We start from the raw sequence: 14,053 nt of genomic DNA, 5'->3' as shown, positions 1-14,053 counted from the left end.
TCTCACCTAGCAACGACCGGCCCGGCACGGAGTAGCCCAGGGGGAGCGTCATACTCACCGGCGGGTGAGGACTGGATGTTATACACCGTGGGCAAGACACCGGATTGTTATACATTGGGGGCATGGCACTGGATGTTATACACCGGGGGCGGGGCGAGGGGCCAGAGGTTATACACGTGGGGTGAGGGGCCGGATGTTATACAAAGAGGGTGGCAAGGTGAATTTTATACATGGGGGCATTGGGACTGAATGAGAAACCTGAATTAAATTATTGAGATGTGTGTCACAATACTTTTTTCCTTATAGTGTACTTGTAAAGGGAAGAAGTCCTGTAGATGGAGTGAGAGGTTGTGGTGCTATAACATAATAGGCCGACACATAGAAATGAGCGATTGTGTTTATGGTTAAGCATCCCATTGTGCAAGTGCAGCACGGGAGAAGTCTTTGAGATGGTTGTGACTTTTACAAGCAGTAACTTACGCTTGCTCAGTTATTAATCTTTTAATAATAATAACTTGTTCCCGCAGCGCCGGCGCAGTATGTGCACAGACAATGTTTGTCCTTTGTACTGCCATATGCACTAAGAAATAACAGAAGTTGGTGGTAATGCGAGGAAGATGGAATAGGTTATGTTGAGAAACGCAGGGAGGAGTCTCCTATGAAACATATACATTATATTTTGTGGATCCAGGACCCCGCTGCACTCCAGGTACAGTTATAGATTTGCCTGTTTATGAGACGTGGAATTTCTGGCAGTATCGAATATACTTCAGATATTTGCAGCTAAAAAAAATGTTCATAGATTGAAAAATTTTTTGTCACACAAGACCTACTTCCTCTACAAAACCCACACAGGAAATCTGACGAGCTGAGCAAACCATCAGACACTCCAAACTCAAGAAGTGCAAACCTGGACCACAAGTCAGGGAGCGTCCGAGACAGGAGGGCTGCAATGAGTCTCTAGAAGCCCTGGCACCGACAACGACTGGCAGTCCTGCCAGTTTGGGATGAGCCCGTCATTCAAGTCCAAATGAAGACCAAGAGGTGGTGGTGATGAGGCTGTAGGATTCAGAGGACGAGAGTAGCCTGTGCAGAACCACCATGGGGTCCCGCATTAAGTAAGAAACCGATATTATATCTATAATTCAGGCCATGTTTAGTAACTCATCATCTTCCTCTTTCGTCCATGTCTTTCTAGTAAGAACCCTCAAAAGTCATAATCAACAGGAGCAGTATTTAGTGTCTTTAATCCCAAAGTTCTGTCAAATTCTGAAAAAAAGTCACATGCCAAAGTAACAGCAAATATCATCCATGTGCAAGAATATCACTACTATAATACTTCCCCTATGTACAAGAATATAACTACTATAATACTGCTCCTATGTACAAGAATATAACTACTATAATACTGCCCCCTATGTACAAGAATATAACTACTATAATACCGCTCCTATGTACAAGAATATAACTACTATAATACTGCCTCTATGTACAAGAATATAACTACTATAATACTGCCCCCTATGTACAAGAGTATAACTACTATAATACTGCCCCTATGTACAAGAATATAACTACTATAATACTGCCCACTATGTACAAGAATATAACTACTATAATACTGCTCCTATATACAAGAATATAACTACTATAATACTGCTCCAATGTGCAAGAATATACAGTAACTACTATAATGCTGACCCCTATGTACAAGAATATAACTACTATAATACTGCCCCTATGTGCAAGAATATAACTACTATAATAGTGCCCCTATGTACAAGAATATAACTATTATAATACAGCTCCCTATGTACAATAATATAACTATTATAATGCTGCCCCCTATGTAGAAGAATATAACTACTATAATACTGCCCCTATGTACAATAATATAACTACTATAATACTGCCCCCTATGTACAAGAATATAACTACTATAATACTGCCCCTATGTACAAGAATATAACTACTATAATACAGCCCCCTATGTACAAGAATGTAACTACTATAATACTGCCCCTATGTATAAGAATATAACTACTATAATATTGCTCCTATGTACAAGAATATCACTACTATAATATTGCTCCTATGTACAAGAATATAACTACTATAATACTGCCCCTATGTACAAGAATATAACTACTATAATACTGCTCCTATGTACAAGAATATAACTACTATAATACTGCCCCCTATGTACAAGAATATAACTACTATAATACTGCCCCCTATGTACAAGAATATAACTACTATAATACTGCTATGTACAAGAATATAACTATTATAATACTGCCTCCTATGTACAAGAATATAACTACTATAATACTGCTCCTATGTACAAGAATATAACTACTATAATACTGCCTCCTATGTACAAGAATATAACTACTATAATACTGCCCCCTATGTACATGAATATAACTACTATAATACTGCCCCCTATGTACATGAATATAACTACTATAATACTGCTCCTATGTACAAGAATATAACTACTATAATACTGCTCCTATGTACAAGAATATAACTACTATAATACTGCCCCTATGTACAAGAATATAACTATTATTATACTTCTCCTATGTACAAGAATATAACTACTATAATACTGCTCCAATGTACAAGAATATAACTACTATAATACTGCTCCTATGTACAAGAATATAACTACTATAATACTGCTCCTATGTACAAGAATATAACTATTATTATACTTCTATGTACAAGAATATAACTACTATAATACTGCTCCAATGTACAAGAATATAACTACTATAATACTGCTCCCTATGTACAAGAATATAACTACTATAATACTGCCCCTATGTACAAGAATATAACTATTATTATACTTCTCCTATGTACAAGAATATAACTACTATAATACTGCCCCCTATGTACAAGAGTATAACTACTATAATACTGCCCCTATGTACAAGAATATAACTATTATTATACTTCTCCTATGTACAAGAATATAACTACTATAATACTGCTCCAATGTACAAGAATATAACTACTATAATACTGCTCCCTATGTACAAGAATATAACTACTATAATACTGCTCCTATGTACAAGAATATAACTACTATAATACTGCTCGTATGTACAGTAATATAACTACTATAATACTGCTCCCTATGTAGAAGAATATAACTACTATAATACTGCCTCCTATTTAGAAGAATATAACTACTATAATACTGCCCCTATGTACAAGAATATAACTACTATAATACTGCCCCTATGTACAAGAATATAACTACTATAATACTGCCCCCTATGTACAAGAATACAACTATTATAATGCTGCCCCCTATTTAGAAGAATATGTATCATATTTTCTCTGTGCTCTGATCATGTTATTCATTTCCATGACGTAGGACATGTAATATAGGGATGTTAGAATTAGATTTGATCCACCTTTATGCTGGATGATAACTTCTGTGCATCTTTACACACTTTTGTTTAGCTTTTTGCTGCTCCTCTTTGTAAATTCTTGCATTAAATCTGCTATAACACAGAAATACAATCTGTAACTAGTAAACTCTTGGAGCCAACAGCACGGTGCTGGGTGAGTAGTATATGAGAGGTTGGTTCACCAGATGGCAGCACAGCACATGGAATACACAGACATATGTGAAGCCCAGCTGTGCTTGGTATCACAAATCCTAGAAGGGTATATTGAAGGATTCCTCCACAAGAGGCCCCCATAACCATTCACACATCTCCACCTTCCACCTCAGACCACCAGAGGGAGCCCGTTAGGGATAGATAAATAGGGAAGGTGGAGCTAGGCAGCTGAGTTCCTCTGAAGAGTTCAGCAAGTACAAACCTGAATGCAGAGTCGAGCTCAGTTAGTCTAGACTGGAGTCGACAGAAAGCAAACCTGTTGAGAGAGTTCCTGCAGTGCAAAAGCCTGAGAGAGGTTAGTCTGCGGTGGAGCACAGTCGAGACTCCGTGTAGCTCAGAGAGGTGAGCTTTAGGTGTGCTGGCGCCATAAGATCAGTGAAGCGCGGCAAGCTGCTGTTAGTGTGAGTAGCCTAGAGAGGGCCCGAGTAGGCTGAAGGCGAGTAGAGAGAGTTAGTTCATAGGGGGGCAGAGGAGCTTAACTAGCTCACCCCGAAGAAGCAGTTACCGGACACCGGGTCCGAAGCTTACCGGGATCTCCATGACCCAGTAAAATAAAACCGGAATCCCTGGAGGACTACAAGTCCCAGGATCGCTAAAGTGCTGATACGTATCAGAGCCAGGAGGCACATAGGCCCCGTAAGTCGGGAGCGTGTAATCCAACAGAAGGCCCTACCACAAGGTCAGCCAGCGCAGGACAGAGACAAAGTTAGGTCTAGCTCCAGGCAGGTCCGAAACTTACTACGCAGAGTCAAGAAACAGGAGGCCCAAAACCCGCTCATTGGGGGGATCCGGACATACACCCTTCACCCTACAGTGCTCTGGGGAGTGCCTGAATTTCCATCAGTAAAAGGTACTGAAGTGACTATCGTGTCTGTCCCTGTTCTTGCTCTGACCCGGCGGGGTCTCTTCGCCCTGCTTTCCCCGTTCATACACTGCCCTGAGGCCTAGCTCCACCTGTGGGGAGCGATACCATCCAGCTGCCTTACCACCAGCCTCAGTGGACTGTGCAGCGCTGGTGATCATCACCAGAAGCCACAGGTGGCATCACGAACTCTTTTATAAACTTAACAAATCACCAACCCCTTTTTAAAGGAGAAGCCCAGGGTACGGGCCCGGGAGCCGACCACCGCGACTTCCCTAAAGGCCAGGCTAAAGGCCCGGGTACCGAGTCATCCCCATCTCCCCCTGGGCTAGTCACATACATGTGAGATTCTTTGTGATGGACATGGAGAGGTAGTGATCGGCCTTTTGTTATTGCGCTTCTAGTCTTAGGGTAAAAACATAATAGAAAGCGACACCAGCCCCTGTTATAAGGCTCTGAGGAGATGAGTATAGCAGCCATCAGATCAGTGTCGGCACCGTATGTCCGGTTTTCTGTCTCCTCCTTTCTCCTTATATTGCTTCTCCATCTATGTTTTTCTTCTCTCTATTTTTCCCTCCTGACAATATGGATCCGATATTTATCAATGATTTTCTTTTGCAGAGAAAATCCAGACAGAATATTTGAAGGATTCTTTGAAGTTTTGTGCCCGACAACTCAGGATAAAGGTGAGGAGTAATATAGAAGTTATTAAAGGGGTTGTCCAGACTTTGGGTAGTAGTCTGCTTTATGTGAGTGTAGACCTGTGAATCTTCACAGGGCGCACACTACACACTGTCAGGATTCTCCAGTGCCGGCTCCAGGAGTGGACAGGCGCGTTACCACAAGTATGTGATTTTTAAAAGATGCGGTCACATTCCAACTAGACGTGTGCAGATTGGAAATGTCTAGTCTGAATGCGTCCAGAAGTACGTAAAGCAGAGAATCCTGATAGTGTGCAGTGTGCGCGCTGGTCTGCTGCTTCATAGAGTTACTGCAGACTTGAACCCCAAGCCTGGACAACGCCTTTAATGCCTGTCTTATTTTAATAGACATTCTGTGGCAGCTAGACAGATTCACGCAGGATACAAACTGCAGCTGCCGCAGAAGCTCTTTGAGAAACCTTTATTTTAACCTTTTGGCATCAATGACAAGTTATGTCTTTCTTTATTGTCACATTCAGGAGCCAAAACGTTTCATACATTTGGTGATGTAGTCATAGTAGGGCTTGGTTTCAGGATGAGCTGTATTTCTCATTGGCATCATTTTGGGGGACATGTAACTTATTAACAAAACTTTTATTTACTCTTTATGGGATTTTTTTTACTGTGCAAATAAAGTATAGTCTTCATTAAGTGGGTCATTGGCTGCAGAACCTCATAAGGCACACCTCAGCTGCTGCAGAACCTCATAATACACCTCAGCTGCTGCAGAACCTCATAATACACACATCAGCTGCTGCAGAACCTCATAATACACCTCACCTGCTACTGCAGAACCTCATAATACACCTCACCTGCTACTGCAGAACCTCATAATACACACCTCAGCTGCTGCAGAACCTCATAATACACCTCAGTTGCTCCAGAGCTTCATAACACACCTCAGTTGCTGCAGAGCTTCATAACACACCTCAGCTGCTGCAGAGCTTCATAATACACCTCACCTGCTACTGCAGAACCTCATAATACACCTCACCAGCTACTGCAGAACCTCATAATACACACCTCAGCTGCTGCAGAGCCTCATAATACACCTCAGTTGCTGCAGAGCTTCATAACACACCTCAGCTGCTGCAGAGCATCATAATACACCTCAGCTGCTGCAGAACCTCATAATACACCTCCGCCGCTGCAGAACCTCATAATACACCTTAGCTGCTGCAGAACATCATAATACATCTCAGCTGCTGCTGAACCTCATAATACACCCCAGCTGCTGCAGAGCCTCATAATACACCTCAGCTGCTGCAGAACCTCATAATACACCTCAGCCGCTGCAGAGCCTCATAATACACCTGAGCTGCTGCAGAACATCATAATACATCTCAGCTGCTGCTGAACCTCATAATACACCTCAGCTACTGCTGAGCCTCATAATACACCTCAGCTGCTGCAGAACCTCATAATACACCTCAGCTGCTGCTGAGCCTCATAATACACCTCAGCTGCTGCAGAACTTCATAATACACCTCAGCCGCTGCAGAGCCTCACAATACACCTCAGCTGCTGCAGAACCTCATAATACACCTCAGCCGCTGCAGAGCCTCATAATACACCTGAGCTGCTGCAGAACCTCATAATACACCTCAGCTGCTGCAGAGCCTCATAATACACCTCAGCTGCTGCAGAACCTCATAATACACCTCAGCTACTGCAGAACCGGGTAACACACCTCAGCTGATGCAGAACCTCATAGTACACCTCAGCTGCTGCAGAGCCTCATAATACACCTCAGCAATGCAGAACCTCATAATACGCCTCAGCTGCTGCAGAACCTCATAATACACCTCAGCTGCTGCAGTATCTCATAATATACACCTCAGCTGATGCAGAACCTCATAATACACCTCAGCTGCTGCAGAACCTCATAATACATTTCAGCTGCTGCAGAACCTCATAATACACACCTCAGCTGATACAGAACCTCATAATATACCTCAGCTGTTGCAGAACCTTATAATACACAACTCAGCTGCTGCAGAACCTCATAATACACCTCAGCTGCTGCAGGACCTCATAATACACCTCAGCTGCTGCAGAATCTCATAATACACCTCAGCTGCTGCAGTATCTCATAATACACCTCAGCTGCTGCAGAGCCTGATAATACACTTCAGCTGCTGCAGAACCTCATAATACACACCTCAGCTGATGCAGAACCTCATAATACACCTCAGCTGCTGCAGAACCTCATAATACACACCTCAGCTGATACAGAACCTCATAATATACCTCAGCTGTTGCAGAACCTTATAATACACAACTCAGCTGCTGCAGAACCTCATAATACACCTCAGCTGATGCAGAACCTCATAATACACCTCAGCTGCTGAAGAATCTCATAATACACCTCAGCTGCTGCAGTATCTCATAATACACCTCAGCTGCTGCAGAACCTCATAATACACTTCAGCTGCTGCAGAACCTCATAATACACACCTCAGCTGATGCAGAACCTCATAATACACCTCAGCTGCTGCAGAATCTCATAATACACATCAGCTGCTGCAGAACCTCATAATACACCTCAGCTGCTGCAGAACCTCATAGTACACCTCAGCTGATGCAGAACCTCATAATACACCTCAGCTGCTGCAGAATCTCATAATACACATCAGCTGCTGCAGAACCTCATAATACACCTCAGCTGCTGTAGTATCTCATAATACACCTCAGCTGCTGTAGTATCTCATAATACACCTCAGCTGCTGCAGAACCTCATAATACACCTCAGCTGCTGCAGAACCTCATAATACACGATGTAGAACCTCATAATACACGCCTCAGCTGATGCAGAACCTCATAATACACCTCAGCTGCTGCAGTATCTCATAATACACCTCAGCTGCTGCAGTATCTCATAATACACACCTCAGCTGATGCAGAACCTCATAATACACCTCAGCTGCTGCAGAATCTCATAATACACCTCAGCTGCTGCAGTATCTCATAATACACACCTCAGCTGCTGCAGAACCTCATAATTAGTGTTGAGCCACCCCCGTAGTGTTCGAGTTCGGTTCGGTTCGTCGAACACCCGTGTGTTCGCCGAACTGTTCGTCGAACTGTTCGTCGAACACCTTCGAACACCGTTAAAACCAATGGCAGGCAAACAAAAACACATAGAAACACATAGAAAACACCTTCAAAGGCGTCCAAAAGCTGACAAACTGCTCAGAAGACACAACTAACACATGGAAAAGTGACAAGTACATATAGTCATGCGAAAAGAAAAGAGGTGGAGGAGTAAAAGGAGGGGGAGACACAGATATAGGCATGTCATGCCCTTCTAAAATCCAAAAAGTGAGAAGCCGAGACGGCCAGTCCGCTCCTGCCCGTGCCACCTCCGTGTCGCCGGGTTTGTGCCAGAGCCGCGGTGAACCCTGACGGCCAGCCCCCCTCTCCCAATACTGGTGCCTGTCCGCTGGTGGGTCGAGAGAGCCCCCCTGTGGTGGAGGCAGCTCTAAGCTTTTTAATTTAAATTGTCCCTCTAATTTAAATGAATACACTTTAAATCCATTTACAAGGATCTATTGGAGGGCAAGTCTCATGCCAGCAGCCGCGTAATTCCAGCTCCAGTAGCGTCCACTAAAGCTGCTGCAGTTAAAAAGCTTTTATAAGGATCGAGCTCGGCTGTCCACCGCAAGGCATCCTAGTGCCAGTCCCAGCCCCTATGCCTTGGGGTGCCTCCTGATGCTCTTCACTAAGTATCCCGTGGTCCCGAAGCATTTCCTTTGAAAAAATTAAGTGTCCAAACTACAGGTGGTGTAGCTTGCTTAACAGCCGGGATAATCCGCTGACTAGCAGACACTGCTACTAGGCACAAAGTATTTCCTGGGCTAGATGCAGTTAAAAATTTGTAAGTAGATACTCTCGTTGGATGCTGAGAAAGCATTCCATAGAGTCTCCTGGCACACCATATATGATTCTCTTAAAAAGCTTGGGGTAGGGGTCTAGGGGACCCTTTTATAGCCAAAATCACGGCCCTGTATCACAATACGTCACCTAGGCTGAAGATAAATGGAACTGTAGCACCGAGGGCTCGGTTGCTACAGACGTATTGCACCTCACCCAGAGGTGTGATATCTCACTCTCAGATAAGGATGGAGTGTGGATCAGGACCCGACACCTGCATGCATTACACCACATTGCCGTGGGGCAGGGCGACCAATATGCCCCTGAGATGGGCACGAAAGTCCCTGTCCCTGGCTGGAGTGGGGGGAGGGAACACTGAGGAAGGGGAACCCTGCAGTGCAGGAGCAGGGAGGAAGCAGTTCCTGGGTGCATTGAGAAGGGAGTATAAAAGGTGGGCACCATCTTAGTTCAGTGCAGAGAAGTCTGAGCAGAAGTGGCAGGGAGCAGGGGCTCTGCATGAGCTCTGCTCCGGAGGCGGGCCTAGTAACAGAGGCCCAGGCCTGCAAGAGGGAGAAGGAAGGAAGAGGAGCGGAGAAGGCTCCAGGAACGAGGAATGAAGGGATCCCAGGGGTGCGGACGGGCGAGTCGCCACCGCACGCCCGAATCCACCTGCGTGGAGGGGTCAGGCCAAAGGGGGAGACCGGTCCCCGAACTAGTGGAGGCAGGAAACGACCCTCAGCTAGAAACCGGAGGCTCTGACATTTTATGTGGCGCAGCCCCTTGCTCCACCCGCTAGGAAGGCACCACATAGGGTCAGGGAAACTGGCGCCAAGTTTACCAAGAGGAGGCCCGAGGCAGCCGGACAGAAGTGTTGGTAAGAAAGGCCAGACAAAGGACACACAAAGGGGGTCCTGTGAAGCGCTCCAAAGTTATCTGGGAGTTGTCTGAGCCCCTCACCTGGTGAGCACAGTACGACGTGGGCAGCCGTTACCTGCAGACGTGGTCTGGATAATAAGAACTGTGAGTAAAGGCCCTGAACTGCATCACTGACTCCGTGTCGTTACTGCTGCTGCCCTGCACCATCACCCCCATCCTCCGCATACACTGCCCTGAGGCTATACTCCTCCCGTGGGGAGTTATGCTACGCTCTGCTGCACCCACAACACCAGCCTTAGCGGTCTGCCCTGTAGCGGCGGTTCACTCTGACCGCAATCCACGGGTGGCGTAGTCAGACATTTAAACATCAAAACCACATAAATAGTTCCGCCACTGGTTTGACCGCCCTGAGCCACGGAACCGGATCGCCGCCACGAAGACTACAACCACCAGCATCCACCAAAAAGGGTCCGGCTCCGGGTGTCCCAAGGCCCAGGGGGTGCGTCAGAACATTTTCATCACCTTTCACAATCACCAATGGGACAAGGCAGGGATGTCCTCTGTCCCCTCTCTTATACATCCTAGTGACGGAGCACCTGCTCTCATCAATTCGCCATAACCCCAATATTAGGTGGATTGAGGTGGGAGGCACCGAGTACAAGTGCTCTCTATTTGCTGATGATGTCCTAGTATATATCACTCAATCACATATATCCATCCCTGCTGTTATGGCTGAAATAGATCACTTTGTTACATGGTCAAATTTTAAAATCAATGCAGCGAAGTCTGAGGCCCTCGATGTCTCCCTCCCTAAATCCATATAGGATTCCATCCAGTCCAACTTTCCCTTTGCCTGGCCCTCACAGGGTATCAAATACTTAGGAATTCCTATTCATAGAGACCTCTCCCGTCTATGTTATCTTAATTTTGGGCCCTTTATTGAACAACTCCATACAGACCACGGTTGGCAAGTTAGAACTGTAAGATTCACTACGTGAACCACTGGTGTTTTGTGGAAAAGCACATGTACACCGCGTTCCAAATTATTATGCAAAAAGTGTTTAGGAGTGATAAGGGAAGAATTTGTTTGTTTGTCAGTTAAACTCATTGATGGTGATGTGTGTCAGGGCTCTTTATATCACTGTAAGCAATTGCAGACACCTGTGCTAATTAGTTTGGCAGGTGTGTCCAATGAAAGGCAAGACTACTTAAGAAGGCTCTCTCACATTATTAAGCAGCCTACATTTTCTGCCAAAATGGGAAAGAAAAAGGATGTGTAACATACCTGGCGGCGTCCTTGCATAGTGGTCCATCTCCCACTGTGCAAGAGCGCGCACTTGATCTCCTGTCCAGAATGTCTCTCTGGCTTCCCTCCATGCTGTCTGTTTGTGTCTGTTTCTGCTGCTTAAGGGCGGCGCCCGATCACTTCCTGCTTTTTGTACCTGCTGTGGGTCACACCTCTTGTGCGTCCTCAGCCTATTGCTGTCTGTCACCTGGTATATAGCTCAGCTGCGCCCATCTATCCCTGCCTGAGCATAGTGTTTCTTTCAGTGTGTGCTTGCACTCTGAAGGTGCCAGGTCCCGTTCTGTGTTCTCTTGTCTGCCTATCCTGGAGGCTGTATTTCCAGGCCTGTCTGAACACGCTCCTAGCCTGTTCCTCCTGCCTTCTAGGGGCCGATTACCTAGACCTGTTCCTGTATCTTGTCTGACCTGTCTGAACACGCTCCTAGCCTGTTCCTCCTGCCTTCTAGGGGCCGATTACCTAGACCTGTTCCTGTATCTTGTCTGACCTGTCTGAACACGCTCCTAGCCTGTTCCTCTCGCCTTCTAGGGGCTGATTACCTAGACCCGCTCCTGTATCTTGTCTGTCCTGTCTGAACACGCTCCTTGCCTGTTCGTCCTGCCTCTCTGGGGGCCGTATTCCCAGACCCGCTCCTGTATCCCGCTGCAGTGTCGGTCTCCTCCGTACACTCAGTTCCAGTCTGAACTCTCTCCTATCCTTTACCTGTTTTGCCTCTATGTCCGTTCCCTTCCTTTTTCTGCAGAGTCTGAACTCGTACCTAACTCCTGCTTGTTGTCTCTGTACTCCCGTTTGTGAGTTTGTGGTCCACTCGCTACTTCACTGCAAGTACCCTGTGGGTGTCTGGCTCTGCCTTTCCCTTCCTGTCTGTTCCGTGTGAACAGAGCCCTGTCCCCCCTACTCAGCCTAGCCTGCTCTGACTCCTTTGCTCACCGCTCCGGCGGTTCTAGCCTGCTCTGACTCCTTTGCTCACCGCTCCGGCGGTTCTAGCTTGCTCTGACTCCTTTGCTCACCGCTCCGGCGGTTCTAGTCTGCTCTGACTCCTTTGCTTACCGCTCCGGCGGTTCTAGCCTGCTCTGACGCTTCTGCCCGCTGCTCCGGCAGTCCTGTCCTGCCCTGCTTCTGCCCGCTGCTCCGGCAGTCCTGTCCTGCCCTGCTTCTGCCCGCTGCTCCGGCAGTCCTGTCCTGCCCTGCTTCTGCCCGCTGCTCCGGCAGTCCTGTCCTGCCCTGCTTCTGCCCGCTGCTCCGGCAGTCCTGTCCTGCCCTGCTTCTGCCCGCTGCTCCGGCAGTCCTGTCCTGCCCTGCTTCTGCCCGCTGCTCCGGCAGTCCTGTCCTGCCCTGCTTCTGCCCGCTGCTCCGGCAGTCCTGTCCTGCCCTGCTTCTGCCCGCTGCTCCGGCAGTCCTGTCCTGCCCTGCTTCTGCCCGCTGCTCCGGCAGTCCTGTCCTGCCCTGCTTCTGCCCGCTGCTCCGGCAGTCCTGTCCTGCCCTGCTTGTGCTCGCTGCTCCTGCAGCCCTGTCCTGCTCTGTTCTTGCCCACCGCTTCGGGCGTTCCCTCTCTGCTGTGGTTGTCTACCGCATCTGCGGTTCTGTGACCCAGTCTGTACTGGGTCTTAACCTTTCTGTGCTCCAGCCCGTCCTTTCGGCCAGTACCTCCCTGCCTGCATACTCGCCTGTATCCACCCATCTGCATACCTGCCGTGTTTGCTTATATCCACCAGTCTGTGCCAGCCTAACCTGCCTGTTCCTGAGTCCCAGTGTGTACTGGGTCCTATCCCGCCTGTGTTCCTACCTGCTAGTGCCTCCCTGTCTGCACTCTAGCTGCGCTTGCCTTTACCCGCCTGCCTGCATACCAGTCGTGCCTGCCTATACCCTCCAGTCTGTGCGCCAGCCTAACCAGCCTGATCCAGTAATCCCTGTGTGGGTCAACCCCCGTGTCCGGAGTTTGACCTGGAGTAGCACCTGGTCCCTCTGCCCGGTTTCTCCCTGGTGCACTGGCGTCGTATGCCGTCGTGCCATCTTGGTCGGATCGGCCAGATACTTAGTCACGCCCCTCCAGGCACTCTCCGGTTCATGGTCCAGTGGAATCACTACAATCACACGCACACGCCGCTCAGCCCGGGCGTGTGCATAACAGCATGCTCAGGCCATGGTTCCCGTTGAGCCCCACGGCCTTCGCTCTCTGAGAAGTTTTCTAGCGAATACATGCATTAAAATAAATAAATAAATATTTTTTTTTTCCTTTAGCTGAGTTCCAGGCGAATTACGCACCCGTCCAGATGGATCTATCTGCTCTCGTTCCCGCGGATCCGCTACGTTATTATGGGGATCCTAGACAAAGTCGTGCATTTGTGGAGCAATGCATGCTACACTTCAAGTTCTACCCTCTATGTTTTCCCACCGATCGGGTTAAGGTGGCATTCATTATGTCTTACCTGGCGGGTGATGCCTTGGAATGGATCAACCCCCTATATGAAACACAGGATCCGATCCTCCTGGACCTAATGGCCTTCCTGGTGGCCTTTCTAATGGTCTTCGATGATCCTAACCCGGAGGCTCCTGCTGAAGCTTCACTTCCCAATATCCCGGAGCAGCCCCAATGGGTAATGTGTGTGGGTAGCGCAATAGTCCTCCAGCCCAATGAGACTACTGCCCACCCAGAATCCTCACAGGGTGACTACGCTTTCCGGAATACTTCTCCCAACCTCAAGAGGCAGTCCAGACGTGCTAGACGTAGAGGCAAGCCGTCACGCCAGGGTCTGTCCTCCCTGAGACCTCCTGACCCCAACCTTGAAGTCCCTAC

The 14,053-nt window shown here is 47.4% G+C and overlaps 1 protein-coding gene across 2 annotated transcripts in view; it reads left to right on the top strand.

Annotated features, from left to right (window-relative positions):
• The first annotated feature begins 584 nt into the window (after positions 1-584).
• DENND1C (DENN domain containing 1C) overlaps positions 585-14,053 on the top strand; it is an 82,411-nt gene continuing 68,942 nt past the window's right edge. The window contains exons 1-3 of one of the 2 annotated variants that reach the window (XM_073654374.1): positions 585-709; positions 856-1,118; positions 5,125-5,189. In XM_073654374.1, the coding sequence (XP_073510475.1) occupies positions 1,102-1,118; positions 5,125-5,189 (82 nt within the window). In that variant the 5' untranslated portion in view covers positions 585-709; positions 856-1,101. The remainder of the gene's footprint in view (positions 710-855; positions 1,119-5,124; positions 5,190-14,053) is intronic. The other variant, XM_073654373.1, reaches the window with a different exon arrangement.

The sequence above is a fragment of the Phyllobates terribilis genome, unplaced genomic scaffold (genome assembly GCF_046119375.1).
Source record: "Phyllobates terribilis strain yellow unplaced genomic scaffold, ASM4611937v1 Scaffold_11__3_contigs__length_659146591, whole genome shotgun sequence".
Taxonomy (NCBI): Eukaryota; Metazoa; Chordata; class Amphibia; order Anura; family Dendrobatidae; genus Phyllobates; species Phyllobates terribilis.
The sequence above is the reverse complement of the archived record's forward strand: the minus strand, read 5'-3'. Positions and strand labels throughout refer to the sequence as shown.